This window comes from Scaptodrosophila lebanonensis, unplaced genomic scaffold (assembly GCF_003285725.1).
Source record: "Scaptodrosophila lebanonensis strain 11010-0011.00,11010-0021.00 unplaced genomic scaffold, SlebRS2 tig00000024-arrow-pilon, whole genome shotgun sequence".
Taxonomy (NCBI): domain Eukaryota; kingdom Metazoa; phylum Arthropoda; class Insecta; order Diptera; family Drosophilidae; genus Scaptodrosophila; species Scaptodrosophila lebanonensis.
This window is the reverse complement of record NW_022060538.1, coordinates 19,580,572-19,602,165: the sequence shown is the minus strand read 5'-3', so window position 1 is coordinate 19,602,165 and position 21,594 is coordinate 19,580,572. Positions and strand designations below refer to the sequence as shown.

The window sequence follows — 21,594 nt, the reverse complement described above, 5'->3', positions numbered from 1 at the left end:
TGCTAATCCATCACGGACCCACGTCCACAACCAGCCGACGAAATGTCACTTAAACATGTGAACGATCAGCAACCACAACCGCAAACAAGACGGGGCTCAACAGATCGGACATCAAGGAGGACGACGACACGAGTGACATTATTTAAAGAGCGAAATTTGTGTGTCCAGTGATGAGGGCAGCAGCAGCAGCCTGACATGGCATTGCACTACGTCTACCCTGGCCCTGGTGCCTTGTATGGAGCGTAAACTAAGTGCGATCGGCGATCTTGGTTATGATCAGAACAAAAGAACTGTAACTGTAAACGAGGGCAGCAAGTCGTCGTACAGATCCCAAAACCCCAAGCACGATCACGACGCACAGTCTGGCGCAGCGCTGAAGCCTGGTCGTTGGATTCGATCAGTGAATTATGCGCGACATCATTTTAAATCGTTGTTGTACCAACGACGTCAAAAGTTAACCACTGAGACCAGACCAGACCAGACGAAAAAAACTGACCATTGTTTTGTGCAGGAGCGGAAGGCAGTCGAGTCGCTACCCTAATTGATGCAGCAAGGCCATAAATTTTGATTTGCGACGAACCAACGAACGAATGGAAGATCGATCCCAATGCCAATACCAATGCCCATGCACAGTAATCGAGCGGCCGCTCAGCCTCTTAACCCTTAGCGGTGGCACCTCAAAGAATCAGCTCGTATTCATTTTTCAAACGAACTGCCAAACAACGCCTAAATATCGTCATGAATCGCAAGGCAGCCTTGTGTTTTATTTTATTGATCATCATCAGTCATCATCATCATCATCATCATCCTCATCCAAAACTATTACATCGTTCTCGTTCCCCTCTTGCTCTATTATCTCGACATCGTCATCTGCTTTATCCTCGCCATCAGAAAGGCGAACCGATAACTCCACACCTCTATATTCCATTTCATTTGGTTTGATTCCAAAGTAGCCAGTAATCGTCATCTTTCTCTTGATCTCAGTTTTCTCCGTTAAGAGTATGACCTGCTCCATATTTGTTTTGATCGCTTTTGGCGAAGTAGAGAATAGGATGTCCGTTCTGCCATTTGCATCAATAAAACCGACATTGTAGAAGACCGCGAAAGCATTGAATTGTCCATCTCGCAGTGGCTTCAATTTAAATTCCGCTTCGAAATCAATATCACTAACTTTTGCAGTATGCATATTAACAGAATTCACCAAAAACTCCTCAGTCATTAACTGCTCCTTCTTCACCTGTTCTTCCAGAAGTGTGCAATGCTGTTCCTCATTCGAGAACTCCACTTGTGAAATGTTGGATTTGGCAGGAATGGGATTGTAGGAAATGCCCGCTATATACAAATTAGCCAGATTCGGAATAATAATACCACCAGGGACTAGCCAGTTATCACGTGCGTAGATAAGCTCCTTAAATAGCGAGTCCCCAAACACGCAACTTCTGCAAACATGACTTGCCCGATTTTGAATATTGCACAGCTATTTCAATAATACAACTTACCCTATCCACTCAGACAAGATGATATCAACCCTTGGATGACCTCCAGGCAATATGATGTCGTCTAAGGCTCCTTCAAGCTGCAGTATACGTTTTTCCTTCTCCTTTCCCAGTAAAGCTTCAAAATAGCTGGCCATATTAGTCATGGCGCCCACGCCCCAGACGAACACCTTTTCCACTTGGCCATATTCTATAGCATATATGGTGAGATAACCGCTCCGACAGCCCAAATCCAACACAACCTGTCAGCGATTTAACGGGGCATGCAAATGTTACTTTCGGATTAAGTAAATCAAATGCTTACCTTATTCCTGAAAAGTCCCACATTTTTTTTTATAAAGGCAACACAATAATGCTCATTCAATAACCTTGTATCGAGCTTACATGAATCGCAGAAGGAAGTGGTAGTGAGAGCTTGTGCCATAACCCTATTTGACTTGTTGGGAATGGCCAAAAAATTAGGTAATCAAAAACACAATAAAAAAATGCTCGTCAGTGACTGCAAACTTTTAACTCTGACCTTTGAAGTACTCGTAGAAATTTGTGATTTGGGGACATCAAACTGTCTGTGATTAATATTGACTGTGACTGCGACTACGTGTGTAAATTGTTTATTTAACATACTCTGCACACAATAATTAAGATATAAAGATAAACTTGATCAAATTAAATAATCATAAGAAAAAATATTGCTGAAGAAATTTAAGATTCAAAATTCAAGAATGTCAAAGTTATGAATCATTTAATCATTAAGCTCAACCGGATGATAGTGATTTTCATCCTAATATTTGTTACTGATGTGATTAGTGACTATAAAATGCAACTTAGAAAGTTTGTCTTATCGCTCATCTCTAATTTAATGAATACTTGATAGTATCGATTGATAGTTTCCCTATTAGAAAGCAGCTGTGGTGATCCAAAAATGTATATCTATCGCAAAGTTATTAGCAAAGTACTCTTGTTTATAATTATAAACTCTTCAAAAATTACAAAATTTAATTTTGTTCTTTTAATGACTAATCAATTTTATTTTAGAGAAAATACAAAAAAAAATCGAAATCGAATCGCTATCTGTGGTCGACTTTAGGGACCAGAAAATCGATATATTGTAAAAGCATGATACCGGGAATTCCATAAGTGAAGTGTAGTTTCAAGTAGCTAAGATTCGAATTATTACCAAACAATCCAGAAAAACTTGTTATATTATTCTCTATAGGTTAAGCAGTTGCTGGTCTTCACCCAGCTGTGACTTCTTAGGCAAGAAAGTAAAACGCTGAAAGTAATTTGTGGAATATTTTCTAAAGTGCCTTTTATATTTTTAATTAAATAAAAAATTGTGTAGATAATTTTCTGGAAAAAATTCAAATAGTCTCATCATAAGATATGCTAAACATGTGTGTACAATTTTGCTATATACTCTCCACGATCCCGTATCGGCAGGATCAACATCAATGCCTCCAAATACGTTTAAAGACATCATAAATCAAAGCGGCTATTTTGTTTTCCGCCGCGCTAATTGTGCGCCTAATTATGTTTGATATATGTATATATGTATGTATGTATCCAAGTGATCACAATGCAGGCTGATGATAATGTAATCATCCACGACTTTATTTAACTGGCGAGAGTTCTCACACTAGTCCCAAATGTGCCCCACAGTTCGGCACTTTATCAATGTGTCCGAAGCAACAAGATTGTTAAACAACAATTAGTTATGAGTCGGCTTAGGGCCGAAATCCCAATGGAGCGCAAGCATAGAGAGTTATCTTCGTTGATAACAAGAAACTGGACCTATACTCAAGGCTAGGCTGTCTAACGAGCCTTTAATTTATAATAGTTCGGCCTTCCACAGGCTCAGGGACTTGTGCTCTTGATAAATGCCAGCAATTTGATACTCGAAATATGCCAGCAAGAAAAACAACAACAACATCTCGGCCAAAAGTCGCGGCATAAATTGATATGTTCGTGGTACCATACTGTTGTCGTCAGCCTGGCTAGGTGTTGGTGTTGGCCTTTGTTTAGAATTTTGTTAATGTGCGCCGCAGGGTGTCGCAACAAGTGTGTTGACCAAATTCAAAGATCTCCTCTGTTTATTGTGTGTAGTTTGTTGTTGAACGCCTTTGGCTCATTTGATGGGCTTTTGTGCGCTAGATATCCAATATTTTATAATCATGTCCAATAATGGTGCGCATATTAATTTCATGAACTTATAAATCAATTTTATGGCTTTTTAAAAACGGCCATTAACAAAAGGCGTGTATGCACAAATACAAATGCCAGCTCGTAGATGACCCTCAAGGTGCGTCCACAACGTGGCCAACACAAAGTAAATAGAGCTATAAAACTATTTTAAAAGGCATCCATTGTGCGGCATTTGGCGTTCGCTTTCACAAATTTATATATAGGCTATCAATTAATTAGAGAGCGCAGAACATATAAGATCCAAACAATTTGTATAGTTCGATGTGTACGAGTGTTAATTTGTTCTTTGAATTGTTAGAGGTAGAAGCTATTTCTTAAAAATATTCTAATATTGTTAGCTTGCCTTAACCCATAAGGAACTAAATTCGGAATCCATATTACATAGTACCTCAAAATCTGTTGAAATTCTCGACAAAAGTGCATTGGTCATTTTAAGTGAAAAGCTTGAGAAAACAGCTCACTTGAAGTATAAATATCTGAAAAAGAATTATTATTATAATTATAAGTTGTCTTTTATCAACTCATAGTGGAAAAAAAATGTTGGCAGCTTTATTTTTATTAATAGTTAGCCACAATTTTGAGTACCACTTTTGAAGTAGAATTTCTCCTGCAAAAAGCAAGTTACAACATTAACAAAATATATATAAATTACAGTGCATTTTGAATATCAAAATAAACAGACTATGTATAAGCCATTCTCCCAGATCGTGTCACGAACAAACACACGTCTCATACCATCCCTAAAACGCGTATCATTAGGTTACAGGCAGAGATACGCGTCATTGTCACTAAAATTATTGTAATTTGTTAAGAAAGTCGTTAACAATCCATACCGTTGACTTTCTACACAATTTTTCTTTTTTTTTTCGACGGCTTTAAGAGCCGCCGGCAATTTGGTATATACTCGTAAAATCGGATTGGTGTGTGCTTAAAGCACATTTCATCACAGCCAATAAAGCCAGCATTTGTTTATGGCCCTGAATCGTCATCAACAATAAGGTGGCACTCATTTTTGGGCCTTCTGGTTGTTATAGAACTTTTTATACGTCTCTACTTGGCGACCCGAACCCTCAGACAATATAGTAAGCTCAAAATCGGAGATATTGGCATCCCGCTTGCTGGGCATCATGCCGAAGGAGCCCTGCACGAACTGACTGGGTTGAACATGCAAACCCGCGTCCAACGGAAGAATGGTTTGTCTCCAATGCGTCCGAGGCGATTGTGGGGAAGTGGAGATAGACACAGGTGCCTCCAGGCGGCTGACCATAAAGAAGACGTCAAAGTATACGACGAAGGCGTCGATAGTACCCGTACGCTGTGCCTGAAGCTTAAAGTCCGATCTTATTTTCCTGGGACTATTGGTTGCACTCTGCAAGTTCACGGAGTATACAATACAGGCGTTGGTAAGTACTTGTGGCATCGACACGGAATCAATAGTTGGGCTCTTTAAAACAGTTCCGCCAATACAGCTCATATCGAAGCCCTGTACATCATTCCAGAAATTCACACAGTGTTCGTGATGGCCGTCATCTGTTATGCCAGCTATATACAAATTGGCCACATTCGGCAGGATGACGCCCCCGTTTTTCAACCACTTGTCGCGGGCACGGAGAACATTATGGAACAAGGAGTTCGAGAACAGGGCCTGCCTGTGTGCAAACCGAAGTGAGCCAATTAGTTTGGTGATGTTAAAGATGCCTCTTACCCCATCCAATCGGAGATGATTATGTCAAACTTTTCAATACCACCAAGCACTGTCATCTGATCAGACGCATGCTTGACAACCTCAACAACTTCTTCGCACTGATTCTCGAATATAGCTCCTTTGGCTAAATCGGCTAGCCTAGATCTACCTTCGATGCCAATGACCCTGGCTGCGCCCGCTTCCGCAGCGAAAAGTGAGAGAATACCGATCCCACAACCTACATCAAGCACAGTCTAGAGAATAGAAGAGGCTGCACAAGAGGTTCGGTTGAAAAAAGTGTAACAATTCTACTCACCTTGCCCGCAAAATAATGCTTGTAATTTGAAATGACCTTGCTGAACGCTAAAATAGTGACCTTATCCTTAAGTAAACCCTGATGCCAATCCGAGCGATCTAAAGCATTTTCGCGATTTATTCTTTGTTCTTCCGCATTGTATTCAGATTCGGCCTGAGCCTCTTCCTCCCACATTTCGATCACAGGCTCAAGTGTAGAAAGACCATAAAGTTCTGCGTACTCCATTTAACTTATTAAATTGTATATGTGTTTCAAGAGCTTATTGTATTACAGGTATTGTTTAATGTTGTATGTTTATTTGTTTTTGGGTGCAACTGGCCTACTTCGTACAAAAAGCCGTTTTAATTTAGGCATTGAAATATTTGGGCAGAGATTTGACATTTTCCAAATCATTTTTATTTTTTGCGTTCAAAAAAATTTAGAATCATTCCTTTGCTTCTATAGATATTTGAGCAAGATTAAGTATTAGGGAATTTGAAAGAATATTGTTTATTATACATACTGGTATTTGATTCACAACACGCTCTAAAGAAGACACCGCCAATTATAAATTCGTCAATTCTTCACTTCTTTGTCTAACTAAGCCGTTAACCGGATAAATCGTGCAACATTTTATTGCCCATAAAAAGGCAGAAAATGGCAAGAGAATTACGGCGTCGACGCCTTTGGAGTAATTCCAGATAATGCGGCTGAACAACAAAATTATACATTGCCTGTGTTTATGGGCAAATTTTGATGGCTTAGGAAAAACCACTTTCTCTCCAAATACGGCACAGATTGTATAACAAGTGCCGAACAAATATCGAAAAACAAAATGCTCGCCATAATGCGAACGTGTCGTTAAAATTCTCCATAAGAAATCGAAACTAATAAATAACTTCATTAATCAATTTAGTCACAAAACGCTAATAAAAAAGAGCAGGCAACAAAATATAATTTTAATGTTACAAACTTTTATGCTAATTTGCCATTTTCGCGCGTAATAAACCGCGACCATAATTAGTTTATGAATGTGGCCATGTGTGGCAAGCAACAGAAAGAGCAAGAAAATCTGTCTGTTTAGCGCGTTATGAGTTTTGAAGCCATAAAGCATATGGCACAAATCAATTAAAGTTCAAAGTCAGCCAACACTCAAGTATCCATTAGATACAAAACGAACAAATATGCCACCCACTGAGCGCACGACTGCAAACGAAACTGTGTGGACTGTGTTTTGCATATTCAATTTGTTAATATTTTGTTGACACACCAAGCCATTTAACACGCGTTTTACATCAAATTATTTATGTAAAGAGCCAGCTTCGAGTTTCACCTGCTGACCCAGCAGCCTACTAACATAAAATTCTTGAATACATGACTATATTATATTCGGCCGCATGTGGCAAGGGCGCTTGGAATTCTGAATTGGATATAAACATGAATGTTACATGACAGCTAAAAATTGTAGCAAATGCTCAAATCACTTCGACCATAAAGGGCAATCAATTGTGTACTACTATATATGCATTTATCATTCCGCAGCAGAGCTACGATTTTCTTACAGGTCAGTTCGCTATAAGTGCGAAACGATTATCCGATTGCAACCGACCACTTCATCATAAACTACTAAAAATAATGGCATCTGCGCCACAAATCAACAATGGCCGGCTATAATGCATGCAACCAGGGGTGGCTGATTGGCCAATTACACATATATGGTGTCGTATACACTGCACTACATAAAATTGCAATTATGGAGCAAGTGTGATGAGAGTAGAAAACTTCAAGTCATTCAGTTAAACATTGGATGCGAGAAACCTTATTCAAAATGAGAATGGAATCAGTATATCTACCTTGCCTTCCCCTCTTAACCCGGACATATATGTCCGTAGAAACTCTAGATTTTGCACAGTGTAGTGCTGATTGGCTATTCTTCAGCCACGCGCAGTTCCCAATCCAAACGATATTCGTTGGGGTGTTAACGATACGTCAATTTAATTTTGATGGGTTTTTTTTTCGCAACCCCTGCTCAAAATTATTAATTGCCGGTTGCGCAAAATTTGATTGATGCAGTTGTTTCTGAAAGGAAATAAATATTCATTTGACGCTTGGGAATTTTAATGAGAATGCTTTTGTTTGTCGGCAAGAGCAACAACAACCGCAACAGCTCTGCCGTCAGTCGGCGATGAAGTCGCCAAATAAAATGCAAAAATACAAGTATGCACCAATTGTGGCCCCAAAGCATTGCCAATTAGCTGTGAGTGTGTAAGTGGCCTGCGGAAAGGCCAAAAATGCACACCCATCATTCCGATAACTTGCGAATTTTAATTTGATTTCCTAAACAAATTTCCGTTAAACGGCGTTGGGCGATTTGGCTCGCCTTTGTTATTGTTGTTGCTGCTGGCTGTTGGCTGTTTGGGGCTTACCTGACATCGCTGTCCAGCGCGCTTGGCATAGTGTAACAAATAAACAAAGTAAATTTATGGCCCTTGGGCAATGTGTGCACATGTCCGAGTCTCGCGTCCGACAAGCCCACACATTGACACCTTGTTGGCCAGCAAGCTGCTGTTGTTGCCACCGCCACCGCCACCACAGCGCACCACTCGCTGCACGTCCCTTGGCGCACTTTGTTTTTGTTGCTGCCGTTGCTGATGCTAACACTAGAGGTGGCTAGTTGTGGTGGTGGTGGTAGTAGTGGTGTTGTTGTTTATGCATGCCACACCATGCCCCGTACGTGCGGCCAAACAAATTACAAGGAAATTGCGTCACCTGCAGGAATTTCCAGTCAACATTGTCAAATGTCATCAAAAGTTGTTGGACATGGTGTAACATTAATTTGACATTTTACTGCACTGCGCCTCGTTGGTAGTCAGTCCGAGGATACGAGCAGTGTAACAAAAAAAACAAAACACATACCCCATACATATATTCCATTCCGGTATTTAATGAGAACTGGATGGGACTATATTTTACTAAAGATCGACCTTTTCACGCAAACTGATCAGATCGATTAATCGAATATAACAAATTTATCTTTTAACCAAAATAAAGAGAAAAGCAATTCATTTAAGCTCTTAATATAAATATCTAATATTGATAGTCAATCCGAGGATACGAGCAGTGTAACAAAAAAATAAAAAACATACATATTTACTATATTCCATTCCGGTATTAAGTGAGAGCTGGATATGATCGTGTTTTACTAAAGATCGACCTTTCCACACAAACTGATCAGATCGATTAATCGAATATAACAAATTTATCTTTTATATGAACTACTGAATTACTATAAATTAAGGTGTTTGTGTTTTGATATAAACAGCCCCTCTAAAAAAAACTTTGTTACAAATATACACTACCAAATACTTCTTATAGTTATTACAGGATTATATTAAAATCGAACAGATTTTCTGCGCGAATTCAACGTCTTGAAGTACTGGTTCCGTAGAAGTTTATTTGTCTTCAAGATCCATTTTGCATATTTAACTCCAAAAGCGCAGCTAAAGCTGCCACCTTGGCTTTCTCTTTTATATAGCATCCATTACGCCCGAATGATCATATCACATTGAAAGGGTAGAGTAACAGAAGCATGACGTCCTGTACTTATATTATAAATTTGACTTAATTCATTAACAATCTGGCTATAAACACATACTATAAGTAGCTGACTTATCAAACAACGGCTGACGCGGTTGACCGCAACACAGGCCAAAGACGACGAACTCGACAGCTGCGGCAGTTGATGATGCTGTTGATAATGATGATGATGCTGATGATGAAGCTGCAACCAGCCTGGCTTTCGCTGAAGCTGCAACAAACTGCAGCTGCTGCAAGCTGTCGGAGTGCCGAAAGTATGGAGCGAACTTTTTGTTCGGAATTAAAACAAATTGATGCGGTCGCCTGGCAAATCTCATTGCCGGCTTAGCGAATCTGATTTGCGGTCAGGAACAGCACAAACAACAGCTTCGGAGCATCCTCCTTGTTAACCCAAATATTTTTTATGGAACTACCCGGCCGCTGCGCAACGATTAATTCGCTTCGGTGGTGATAATTTGTTAATCGAATCGAATTCTCGCCGCCTGTTGTCGTCCACTGTTGTCCAATTAGGGGACCACTTCTGAAAGTAGGGTGAGAATCAGTAAGCAGTAGACCGAAATTTTTATAGCCCAACGCTTTTTACGACGGCATTTAGCTAAACTATGCCTAGCCCGCAAATCCAGCTAAAGGCATGAAAACTTCTCTCTCTAAAGACGCCCCCAAGGATTTCACTGCAGCTCAACCAACGCCCTCGCCATTCGCCTGGAGGCTGATTTGATGATGCGACGACATTTAATGGCGGCCACGGGGGTGGTCGGTATATCGCTGATACGTGTGCCAAAATGTAGTTCGATTAGCAACATGTTTAGTCCAAGCAGCTTTTGCGCTGTCAGCAATCCATCGAATGCGTCACGCAGTCGCCATTATGCTGCCACACACACACACTCACACACGACCACGTGTTTTACATTAGACGCCTGCGTCTCCCACAAATGTCAAATATTAAAGATGGGGCAAGGCACAACCATTTCGTCTTTAAACAAATCATACAATAATTTTTTATAAATAAATCCTTATTCTTTATTTAAGATCTATCCTAAGGAGGGACAATTTTACATTTCTAACTTGCTTTCTACAAAACAAGTGAATTTTTAAAAAATACCAAAAATGCCGATAGACGCCAGCTATCGATATCAACAAAGATGTTCTTGATGCCTTGGCTGCTCCGGCAACCAATTAATGGGCATTAGAAATCAACATAATCATGATCGTTGAGCAATCGGCTGTAATAGAAAGAAATACCAACAAATATATGTACTTATGATTCTTGAAAGCCCTCGCGCCCACTTGCACGCCCTACCGGACCAGTTTAGCCAACAAGAGAACAAAAATTTTATTTTTTATGAACAATTTTAGCTATTTGCTTAAGCAATGCTGTTTACAAACTTTTTAAAGCTTACATATGTGTGTGTATGTATGTACATATGTGTATAAATTATGTTTTGGGATGTGTTAGTATATGGTCCGACCTATAATCGCGCCATCCAGATTATTAACGACAATTACATTCGGATCTGCAGTAAGATGACTGACCGCAATGTCTATATCAGATTCATCTGATTCTGACTGGTGAGCATACTCTGCCAGCATTTGCTCGTAGCCGATGTCCTCATCGGGATGAGTCAGTGCGTCCTGGATGTGCAGCATGGCGTGTTTGAAGATTGCATTTTTAAGATGTGATGCTGATGCGAAACGCTTGTAACTCTTCTCGTACAAATAGAGTTGATGGCGTGTAACACGTGCTCTGTCGTAGGTGCCGTAGAAGTACACGACGAAAAATCGCCCGATGATCGTGACAATACGTGCTGGCCAGGCACGATAGCCATGCAGCTTGGCGAAGACAAAGTCGCCCACTTTAAACGCTGGTTTCTTCACTTTTCGAGGCATTTTCCAAGATGAACTACGCACCGTCACAAATGTACATGTGTCCGCAAGCAAGCCAGTGTTATGAAATGTGAAATTCTTGGGGAAGCGCCTGCAGTGCTTGCCATCTATTCGGCTAGTGTTGGAAAACGCAAGGTTCTGAACATTGAAATTCGCAGTTTGAATTCAAGCATTTGCATAACGTTCAAAAATTAGGTCATTAATTTTGCGGGTGTGCGATCCGCAGCAATGTTTTTTTAATGAACCATCAGGCGAGCCCACGACGAGTCATTTGCATTTATGGCCATTTGCGCATGCGTAGATATTTGTTGGCCAAGACGCGAGCACTCACAACATACAAATATATCTGCACATCGTACTTATGCAGATGTATGTACATACATACTAAACATATATAAGTATATGTATGCATGTATATGTGTGTGTATGCATGCGTGCAATTCTATGTTAAATTTTTGCTCACGTTCAACGTATTATGCGCAAATTGGCTTTTTATACTCTGTACATGAAATGTACAAGAGTATATTAGGTTTGCGGGAGCTGAAAAATGTAACAGGCAGAAGGAGGCGTGGCAGACCCCACAAAGTATATATATTCTTGATCAGCATGACGAGACGAGTCGATCTAGCCCTGTCTGTCTGTCTGTCCGTCTGTCCGTCTGTCCGTCTGTCCGTCCGTATGAACACCTGGATCTCAGAGACTATAAGAGATAGAGACACCAAATTTTGCACGAAGATGCGTTATGTGTGTATTCTATACGAGTTTGTTTTATTTTTTTGATTTTCCCCCCCACTTCCCCCCTATGGGGGTTTTCCCGATTTTCCATTCGTATAATCGCCTATATCTCGGAGACTATAAGACCTAGGAACACCAAATTTTAGTCCCAGATGCCTTATGTGAATACGCAGAAAATGTATATTTTGGAATTCCCCTCCCTCCCCCCTCTACCCCGCAAATCGTAACTCCCGTAATTCTTGGAATTTCGAACTAAAATTTTGGAAATACCCCCAGTTAGTTATTATATGTCCGTATGCCAAATTTCATTATGATAGACCGATTTAACAAGAAGTTATAGCCATAAATATATTTGCTGATGCAGCGCTGCTGCAGCGCTGCTCAAGCGCTGCCCGCGGCTGTTGTTGATGTTGCTGTTTGGTTGACTGCGAAAATGCTTACACAGACACGAATTAATGCGCATAGGCATACATACACTCACACAGACGCAATTGCTATGTAAATGTGCAATTATACACCCTTTACGTGAGTTCGAATACCGAGAGAGGTAAAATCGATCAAATTTTTTTTTTTATTTTCTTAATTTTTTTTATTTTCTATAATTATTGTAAACATATGTACAGAGTATTTCAAAGTCGGGACACCCGACTTTAGCTTTTTTACTTGTTAAATTGTCGACTTGTTTAAACTAAACGCAGCTACACTTTATAGCCATGTTTCGTGCTGCATTTTAAGCCGTGCGAAAATGCCACAACAAAAGCAAGAAAATATATTGCCTTGGCTTTTATACTGCCCCTATCTGTACATAGTACTTATAATATAACATGACGAACCTTCCTCGGCACTAATTATTTATATTTTAATTTAATGCAGAAATCAGTCATTAAAATGGTAGAACTGCATTTTAAAGCGGTGCTCATATAGAAGTATTTTATAGGTTAAGGTGTTATTGCACCTCTTAAGCATTTATTTAAGATCTACGCTGTTTATTAATCCACTTCTTAACATGCAGATAAGTTTTTACAATTTTTTTATTCGGTTTAAATGAATATCCAAAGTATTTCACACATATATGACTTTTAAGATGTTGTGAGTATCAACTATCATAAAAATTATTGCATGTTATTGGCATCAATTATTTGATTAAAATCACATAACAGTTTTCAGCGCATTGTTCACATTATATGTAGTTGTTATGCAAATTAGAACAAATTTAATTAAAATGAAATATGCAATCGCTGGGGCAGAAGTCAGGCGGCGACTGTCACTTAGCCAGTGTGTACGAAATTCAATTAGAAAACGCAATTTACGACCTGGCCATGAGACATAACACCAGCAGCAACAACAACAGCACTTAAGCCAGCTGCAGCAATGGGATTGGGACGTGTTGACTGCATTGCCTATGGCCTCTTCCCCCTCGGCCACTGCCGTGGACTCTGCCGTTGCCGTAAGGCACATTAAGCAAACAATTCGACGAGCTAGCAAAGGCGGCACGGGGGCATAAGCTACGCATGTAATTTGTAAGTAATTTTTTAAACTATCAACGGCCAGACAAACGGCAGGCAACGATGCAGGCAAACGGCCACGCAAGCATTACGAAGGCATGCGGCGGGAGAAGGTCGGTGGGTAACAGGCAGGAGGCACAAGCCACTTTAAGTTGGAAAAATTAAGTAACGAAAGCATTCAATGGCCAAGTGAATGACGCTGGCAATGGCCAAGGCAGTGACAGGCTAAGAAGTAAGCATAAATTATGAATCATTTAGACGCTTCCTTATGACACCAAAAAGAAGCTTCTAACGTGCCTAGCCATAGCCATGGCCAATGCAAATGGCCACTCGGTGATTAACAGCGACGATGACGATGTCGACGCCGGCTTTGTCTGTTGCCACTCGCCTTGGTGTCTCTCCCCGATGAAGTGTGTGTGTGTGTCTGTTGTGTGTATATGTACTATAAATTTAAATGCAATGTTTCTGGCGACTAACAAGTATTTATGTTACGGCCTGTTGCCGTGTCTGTTTGTGCCATTTTATTGGCTTTATTGGCTAGAAATGGCCAAAATCGTTAATGTTTATGTTATGTTTAGCTAAATGCTAATTGTTATGTCTGTATTTTCCTATATACTATGTATCTGCGAGTGTGCGTGTGTCTACAATTAAGAAGATTTACAGTATTGCTGTAAAGCTTAAGCCGAAAACTGACGAGTAAGATTGTAAAGATTGTGCCAGCTCGAATCCGGTAGATAGGTGGGGATACCATTAAAACAATGGCAAATTCAGTGAAAACTCCGGACGGAGAGAGTCTTCGGCGGACACTTTTTCTAAGACATTCGAGTAAGCGGACACTCCCCTTGGGCGGAAAAAAATTGGTCGACCGTGAGTGTCCGGCCAAGAGTGTTTTCACTGTAATACCTTAACACAGCCAATAAAGTTCAATTATAAACCTTAATGTAGTTGGTTTGAAAAAATTCAGATTTATCTGAAAAAATATGTGATTTAAGTTAAAAGGTAGCCAAGATTATTTACATACTATATAAATAAAAAAATTAATTGTATTAGCCATAGGGAAGGAAGCTTTGTCAAGTGAGTTTGGAATTCAGGACATGGCTTAAGAACTTTCTATTCCGTAAGCTCAAATCAAATGTATATAAATTTTCGTACCTATTTGCGTATATATTTGTGGATCGAAAATGTTGTGAGACAACAAACGCAACTCCTTTAATTATGGGTATAAGTTTGAGCCAGGCGCATATTTTGCGGCATTAGCAACAAAAGACTTAAGACACGAACTCACCACAAGTCATTTGCATTTCCTGGCACAGCGCACACCTTTTGCATATTTGCGAAATGTTCTTGGCAATTAAAAAGCTATCTAATTAAGTGATTAAAAACGCACACACTCACCCAGTGCGGCAGAGTTGGTGGAATGAAAATTGTGAAAATATGCAAGTTAATAAAAACAAAAGGCACGCAGGCGATGAGGCCGCACGCCTGAGCGCGCGCTCCAGCCACAGCTGACAAAAGCCGCACGCACTCCCGCTCCACTGGCCCAGCCCGCGGACAGAGGAGGGCAGAGCTTCTTCAGCTGTGCCTATGTAGGCAGCAGTTTTCCAGGAATAAACACGCTTTTGCATTTTAATGCCCGCTTACTTATAAGCGGGACAGTCGACAAGTCTCTGCCAGCCACTAACCGCCTCAGAAGCCGAACCAATGACCAAATGTGTGTCGGCAAATAAGTGTGTGTGTGTGTGTGTGTGTGTATGTTGGTGCTGGCACGCACACTTACTCACTCTTGCCTTGTTTCTCGCTAATAAATGATTTTTTAATGAATAAATCACTCAGCGATAAAAATCTCTTAATAACGTTCATTTAAAGAAGGGAAACAAAATGCAGCCAACGAACAACAACAATGGAATTAAAACTGAAAGGTGACTTCAACATTTTACTTAACACACATAACATAAATGTTAAAATATTGAAATATTGGCGTGGAAAATGGCAAACGAAACACGCCTCTTGAGTAGGCTCGTGGTTTGTGTCTTCGCTAGACCAAACAGCATTCTTACTAGACACACAAAGAAGACACTCCCACTAGTCTGAACAGACATTCAATGTAAACATGAGTGTACCGTAGGAGGGGAGAATGAGGGGTAGCTGCCCCAAATGAAGATATTGTTGCCCATTAACAGTCTTCAGTGGTATTCTCTTAACGAATTGATAATTATTTAAAAGTCCTTTGTGAATACTACCAGAGGTGAGATTCGATTTTCTTAAAACAGTGCTTTTATATTGGACCACTCTTTAACTAATTCTTTATTATGTTTCTTAAGATCACCGACTAATGGATATTTTTGTCGGTTGATCTGCAATGCTAACCATATCTACATTTTTCACAACCTCTACACAACATTTTGAAGTTTCCAAATACTTTAAATCACAAAGAAAATAAAGAATATTGCAACCTTTTGGAATTATTTTAGTGCATCTTACTTCTGTTTGGGGTTCTGCAATTAACATGAAGTTGCTGCAAACAAGTCTTTGAAGGGATATTGTCAGTACAATAACTGTTACACAGATGTAATCATCAGAAACATCGTAATACAAATGCGGGTGCAGCAGCTTTTTACAAAATCTTTATTTATAAAATGTATTTTAAAATGTTTTTGTTGCTGCGACTATTAAAAGAATCTGTCTTTAATGATATTATAATCTAGCTGAATTAAAATGAAGATACAGGACCTGCAATGCTTTCCACGACCATTATCCACACATATTGTAAAATTGAATTAAATTCTGTACTTTTCGAAGAAAAGAAAGAAATTGTTTGATCATAACTCCGTCAGTAGTTTTTTGTGGCATAACCAGTTTTCTCAGCATATCCTCCCCCTAAATGAGATCCTAGCTACGACCATGCATTCTATATGTATATACAAGTATTCTTATACATACAACAATATCTACAAATGTATTAATCTGTATGGGTGTTTGTGCGGCCACATTGTCTGCGACTTGTCTGCGAAGTGTCACAAATTTATTTGTATGTCTTCTTCATATTGTCTACCGCTTGTCATACCTGCAAGTGCCCGATATGAAAATTAATAATTTCTTCTTCATGGACGTTCTTTTGAACTTGAACACTTGGCATGCCGAGCACGCGGTCCTGGTAGCAAGCGTTCTCAGACTTGTCCAATGGGCCCATCATCAACGTCAATTAAATGTTAAAATGTTGGAGGCCAACACATGGCTTGACACTTGGGCTTTAAAGGATTTGCCAGTGGAAGTATATCATATAAAGAAGTAACCTTCGAATCTGCATACTCGAATCCTATGCAATCAGTAAGCTGAATAATGTTCGTTAACTGTTTAACACCTCGCCGTTTTTGAACAGTTTCTTAAGCTGTTTTCCTACCGTTTCCTAATTTGAAGCGCTTTTATTATCGAGAATAAACTGGCTTTGAAAATTTTTCTCTCTATCGTCTGATTAAATGATTAGTACTAATCTAAATAGGTGTTTAATAGAAAAAAATATTCAAAAGTTGCTATTTTTAAATCATCAAACAAGAAGGCTATTTTGTCATTCCAATTAACACCCGTAGTATGTACTACTCGTATAATAAGTACATGTATCCAAAGCCGGGAGGTTTGTGGAAGACAAGTTACATTAAAAATGTGTGCATTGTGTAATACGTGTGTTGTGTTTTCATGGGAATAGCTTCATAAATTGTTAAGTTAAATCTTGAGCAGAGTTCCACTGACCCGGTTGAAGTATTCAGAAATAAGCAATTAATATACATACTTAGTTTTTAAATTGAAATCTGTGGTAATGTTGTTAGTCTGCTGCACAAACCATAAATAACTTTAACGACAATATGAACTGTGCCAGGTATTCTAGCTTAGGAGACGCATATATGTACATACTTATAAAGGAAGAAACTGCTGGGCGTGCTGATAAGGTCAAGTGTGTATGTCATCCAATATCCGTGGCAGAATTCATTGCCACGAGTTCAGACAATGTTGCAGCCCTGGGGCTCATAAATATGACTCAAACGCCTGCAATACATTTCCAGAGGAGGAAAATCTGCATATTAACGCCACACCAACACCAACTCGGACCCGGCTCTAACAGACAGCGCCACAAAATGGCACAGACGCCCGGCCTGGCCAAAGCTTGACCAGCCCCATTCAGTCTAAAGGCAGCAGGCAGGCAGGAAGGCAGGCACAAACGACGATCACTTACTTTATGATCACTTGGAAACCAATCAAGCATAATAAATAATCTGTGCGGACTGCGCCAGGGACAGGGACAGAGACAGAGACAAGCGATATTGAAAATTGCACACACATTAAATTATATTCACACTTTGGCCCCCAGAAAATGAAATGGTTTTAAATACAGAGGAAAGCCAAACAAGCCATGCGGATATGGGTGCAAAGAGCGATGATCGCGCTCTGATCAGCAAACAGAACAACAGAGCAGCAACCAACAACAAAAGAGGCAGGATACATCGCCAGCAGACAGAGCTGAGGGAGGGCCAGAATGGACAGACGCAGGCAATGAACATGACTTGGCATTGGCAAACAGACAGACAGACAGACAGACCGACCGACCAACTGCCAGACGGGCAGACCTCGAAACGGAACGGGCCCAAAAGGTGAGGCTGGGCCAACGCTGCTCTGCAGGCAGCCCAACACGTACGACATGGCCGCTGCAACGATCTCCCGCTTATCATAATAACAATAATGTTAAAGTGGCAAAATGGCAAACTATGCGCAAAATGCATAAAATTTATATGCGCGCTCCACTCCGACTTTGGCTCTGCCTCTGCCTCTGACGCTGGCACAGATTTGTTTTTGTATATATATTTTATGCAATGCTTCCGCTCCCAGTGGTCAAAAGTTAAGGCATTGCCAAACAATTGCCAAGCGGGGGGGCCAGACAATGACTAAGGAATAACAATGCTGTAGTGCTGGCAAAATAATGATATTACCTTAAATCAGCATACAAATAATTGCAATTCAGGAAAGAAACTAATTCATAATCGCGCCACTTGCTCCAAAACATCATCAGCATCAGTCTCCAAAGTAATTTAATTCCAATTTAATTTAACCATCAAATATTTCACGATTACTTTCAAATACATTCATTTTTATAGTCTCATGCAATTATATATATTTCTGATGACCTTAGCTGCTTGAAGTGCCCTTGTCCTTTTAAGCTGTGGCACATGCAGCAGAATCGAAAAGCAATCCCTAAAATAATACTCGGGTCTTAGTCCATTTTATTTAAAGGCAATATAGTTAGTATTTCTAGGTGTTCAAAATAATATTGCTATAAATTATTTGAATTGAATTCGTTCCATACGGTAAGAGTATTAAGCGCTTGAAAAAAGATATACACAAACAAATTTTATTGTGGGCCATAGACGTTATAAGCCTAACAACAAAGTAGTTAACAAATAACTACATTTTTAAGAATAAATAAATTGAAAATCTTAACTACTTGTTAATTAGATTTCTTAGATTAAAATCGGATATTCTTCAACCCGGTGGCTCAGCATTTAGTAATAAGTCCGACAGGCTATGTCCCTGCTCATAACCGACTCTGGTCAGTAAGTATCAGAAAGTTAAGAGCAGATAGTTTCTTGTTGTTCTACTTTCCGAAAAGAAGTAATTGTTTCTGGACCGACTCGGTCGCCAAAAGCTTGGTACCAAACAGGTATTTAGTTGTATAGGAATCAATCCATTTTAATAAATCCAAGTACTCCCATATCTTTTCTTACTAAAGTAGTGATATAATGTTTAAAATAATGTTTTCTCTCAGCAGACCTACTCTGAATAATACCTTTTTCATATTTCAAATATTTTCTATTTCTAACAAGTTAATAAAATTTCAAATTTGCGACTTAAAAAACGCGAACTGTTTCTTTATTTTCTCCAAATGGCTGTCCTTGGAATTCTTATTGAGTGGCAATCATTTGTTTTGCATTTTAAAATCAATGTATATCCAATCAATAAAATGTTTATTTATATTTTGCAACTAAAAGACTGAAACTATTACTTTCTATAACTCGATTTACAAGAAGAATCTGAAAATAAATAAGCACCACTCCTGCTAAAATATGGCTTAACATGCGCGACATATAAACAATTAAGCGAAGCAATTAAACTTGATATGCAAATATGTGCAAAAGTTTAATTATATAGCAATCATTCAAAGCAAACGACGATGGCAAAGAAACTAAAGAAACGAGAACCGCCACAACTCAGCTGCCAATAAGTGTAAAAAGCAAACACCTCAGAGCGAATAAATTAAGCAGAAGACAGCCACAGCCGCAATGACAGAGAAGCTCAGCTTTCGCCAACTAAAATACAACGCTCGGGGCGCAACGTGGAGCATGCAACATTGAATGAGAGTTGTGGCATTGGGAGGTGGCAGCAGCACGAATTGCATCGCCGGCAATAGAAATCGAACGAATATCGCTGCACCAATCGCAAATTGGCAAAGACAAGTTCGGTCAGACATTTTGCAACTTGACTTGGTTACGTATACGCCCCAGGGACAAATATTTAGAGTAGTTAATAAATTTAAGTGTTTTGTTTGGCTTTCGAGGGAACGCCCCTTCTGGCTCATTAGGCCCCAGAAACCGCTTGGCAGCTTCAACTAATGAAGCACAACGCGGGCACGGGCATAAATTAAAGACAAACACAAGCACACATTTTGTTTATTAACAAAACAAACAATCAAGTTATCAGTGACATGCAGCGCCAAAGAATGTAAAACAAAAGCTAAACACATTTCTAGAAGCGTTGAAACTCGTTTAAATCAACACAGAGGTGGAGCCGAAGCTCAATGGCTGGTAGCTGGATACTCGTCCAATACAGAGGGCCATAACAAACTCGAGTCAAAACAAACTTAAATATTTAAGCCTCATATGCATAAAGCATAGCCTCAATAAGGCGGACAATTTGTGTTCTGTCGAATTGCCGAGACATATACGGACAGTACATAGAAGAAAGCTGGACTTATTTTTATTGATTAAAGGATTTTTATTGTTTCTTAAAGAATGTGCTGGCTTGTGGGACTCAAAGTGGTGGTAGATTGCTCATTTTTCGGTGCATTAGCTGGTGCACCTCAAGCAATTAAAGACCTTATTTCGGGCCATAGTTTTCCCGTTAATTCCCTGATACCTTTTGTGTGTGTCTGCTTTTTAATTATCCTTGTTTTTTGTGGAGGCGATTTGCCAGCATATCATGCCTTTATAAGAAAATAAGTTTTTTTTAATCCACATTTTATTTCATTATTTTTGTAAACAATTTATTCAGATCGAAAAATGTACCTCTTACAAGTACTTGTGCCATTATTTGAGTCTAATACTGTTAGAACAAATCAATTCCATTTTTTAAACTAATACTATTTTCAAAACACTAATTTCTAAACCATAAAGCTGCTCTAAGGCTAACTTCCAAAGGCACTTTTAAAAGAAAGAGACAGGACAACTACAAATTTCCTATTCCAATTCCACAATTCTAAGTTGATAAATAACAGTCCACAATGGAAATGAAATGTATGTTCGAATTAACGCATTGTCCCTAACATAGAGTGTGCGAACTATCGAGGCTGCACTGTACGTAGTCGGACTAAGATAGTCGCACATTTCGTGTTTGGCGATTAATTAAAGACTCATTAGGAATTTGTTTAGCTCAAGCGATTAATTAAAAGGCTGTTAGATGGGAAAAGGGCACGAAACGAATATCAACAACAAATGAAACCAACAAAACAACAACTGCAACAACAATGTCTTGCAATAATCCGTAGGTATGTAAATGTGTTATAGAAAAACAAAACCAACACACTTTTAATTAATTTATTTGTTTAGTTTTACAGTTTGTATGGCTGTGGTAATACAAAAGATTTCGACAACAAACCTCCCGTATCAGATTAAGCTACAGAGAGCGAGTATCAAGTCTCAGATCAAGCAGAACTAAAGTATCAATTTTTACGTTAATCGAATCATTAAGCATCAAGGGCAATGGCATGTTTCATCATTTGCAATAAAATAATTAAAGTAGATAAGCTTTTGAAAGTAGCTAAGAGAAGATCTTTTGAAACAACATAGTTAGGGGTTGTCATAGAAGAACGTTTTCCGGACTAGATATTTGATTTAGATTCCTCAGACTACTTGTATTTGATTCAGATAGAATATT

At 39.3% G+C, this 21,594-nt stretch overlaps 4 protein-coding genes across 4 annotated transcripts; 1 reads left to right on the top strand and 3 right to left on the bottom strand.

The window, feature by feature from the left end:
* Positions 1-731: 731 nt before the first annotated feature.
* On the bottom strand, positions 732-2,017 carry LOC115621643 (protein arginine N-methyltransferase 1). Its single transcript, XM_030515343.1, has 3 exons — positions 1,801-2,017; positions 1,500-1,738; positions 732-1,439 (listed from the first exon to the last, which is right to left on the bottom strand). Exons 1-3 carry the CDS (start codon positions 1,918-1,920, stop codon positions 782-784), a joined length of 1,017 nt encoding a protein of 338 aa, XP_030371203.1. The 5' UTR covers positions 1,921-2,017; the 3' UTR covers positions 732-781.
* A 2,256-nt stretch (positions 2,018-4,273) lies between these two features.
* Positions 4,274-5,953, bottom strand: LOC115621638 (protein arginine N-methyltransferase 1). Its single transcript, XM_030515339.1, has 3 exons — positions 5,699-5,953; positions 5,404-5,636; positions 4,274-5,347 (listed from the first exon to the last, which is right to left on the bottom strand). Exons 1-3 carry the CDS (start codon positions 5,921-5,923, stop codon positions 4,705-4,707), a joined length of 1,101 nt encoding a protein of 366 aa, XP_030371199.1. The 5' UTR covers positions 5,924-5,953; the 3' UTR covers positions 4,274-4,704.
* Positions 5,954-8,390: 2,437 nt separating this feature from the next.
* On the top strand, positions 8,391-8,546 carry LOC115620981. The gene has a single exon (XM_030514500.1). It carries the CDS (start codon positions 8,391-8,393, stop codon positions 8,544-8,546), a length of 156 nt encoding a protein of 51 aa, XP_030370360.1.
* Positions 8,547-10,724: 2,178 nt separating this feature from the next.
* LOC115620980 (hepatoma-derived growth factor) lies at positions 10,725-11,161 on the bottom strand. Its single transcript, XM_030514499.1, has one exon. The coding sequence runs from the start codon at positions 11,159-11,161 to the stop codon at positions 10,727-10,729; it is 435 nt and encodes a 144-aa protein (XP_030370359.1). The 3' UTR covers positions 10,725-10,726.
* Between the last annotated feature and the right edge of the window lie 10,433 nt (positions 11,162-21,594).

Bases quoted from the DNA above. Each gene is read 5' to 3' on its own strand.
- LOC115621638 (XM_030515339.1), bottom strand. From the start codon at position 5,923: ATGGAGTACGCAGAACTTTATGGTCTTTCTACACTTGAGCCTGTGATC. The intron at 5,637-5,698 runs GTGAGTAGAATT...TCTATTCTCTAG, and splicing joins AGCATTATTTTGCGGGCAAG to ACTGTGCTTGATGTAGGTTG. The intron at 5,348-5,403 runs GTAAGAGGCATC...GTTTGCACACAG, and splicing joins ATCATCTCCGATTGGATGGG to GCAGGCCCTGTTCTCGAACT.
- LOC115620981 (XM_030514500.1), top strand. From the start codon at position 8,391: ATGCCACACCATGCCCCGTACGTGCGGCCAAACAAATTACAAGGAAAT.
- LOC115620980 (XM_030514499.1), bottom strand. From the start codon at position 11,161: ATGCCTCGAAAAGTGAAGAAACCAGCGTTTAAAGTGGGCGACTTTGTC.
- LOC115621643 (XM_030515343.1), bottom strand. From the start codon at position 1,920: ATGGCACAAGCTCTCACTACCACTTCCTTCTGCGATTCATGTAAGCTC. The intron at 1,739-1,800 runs GTAAGCATTTGA...AATCGCTGACAG, and splicing joins TGGGACTTTTCAGGAATAAG to GTTGTGTTGGATTTGGGCTG. The intron at 1,440-1,499 runs GTAAGTTGTATT...TCATGTTTGCAG, and splicing joins ATCTTGTCTGAGTGGATAGG to AAGTTGCGTGTTTGGGGACT.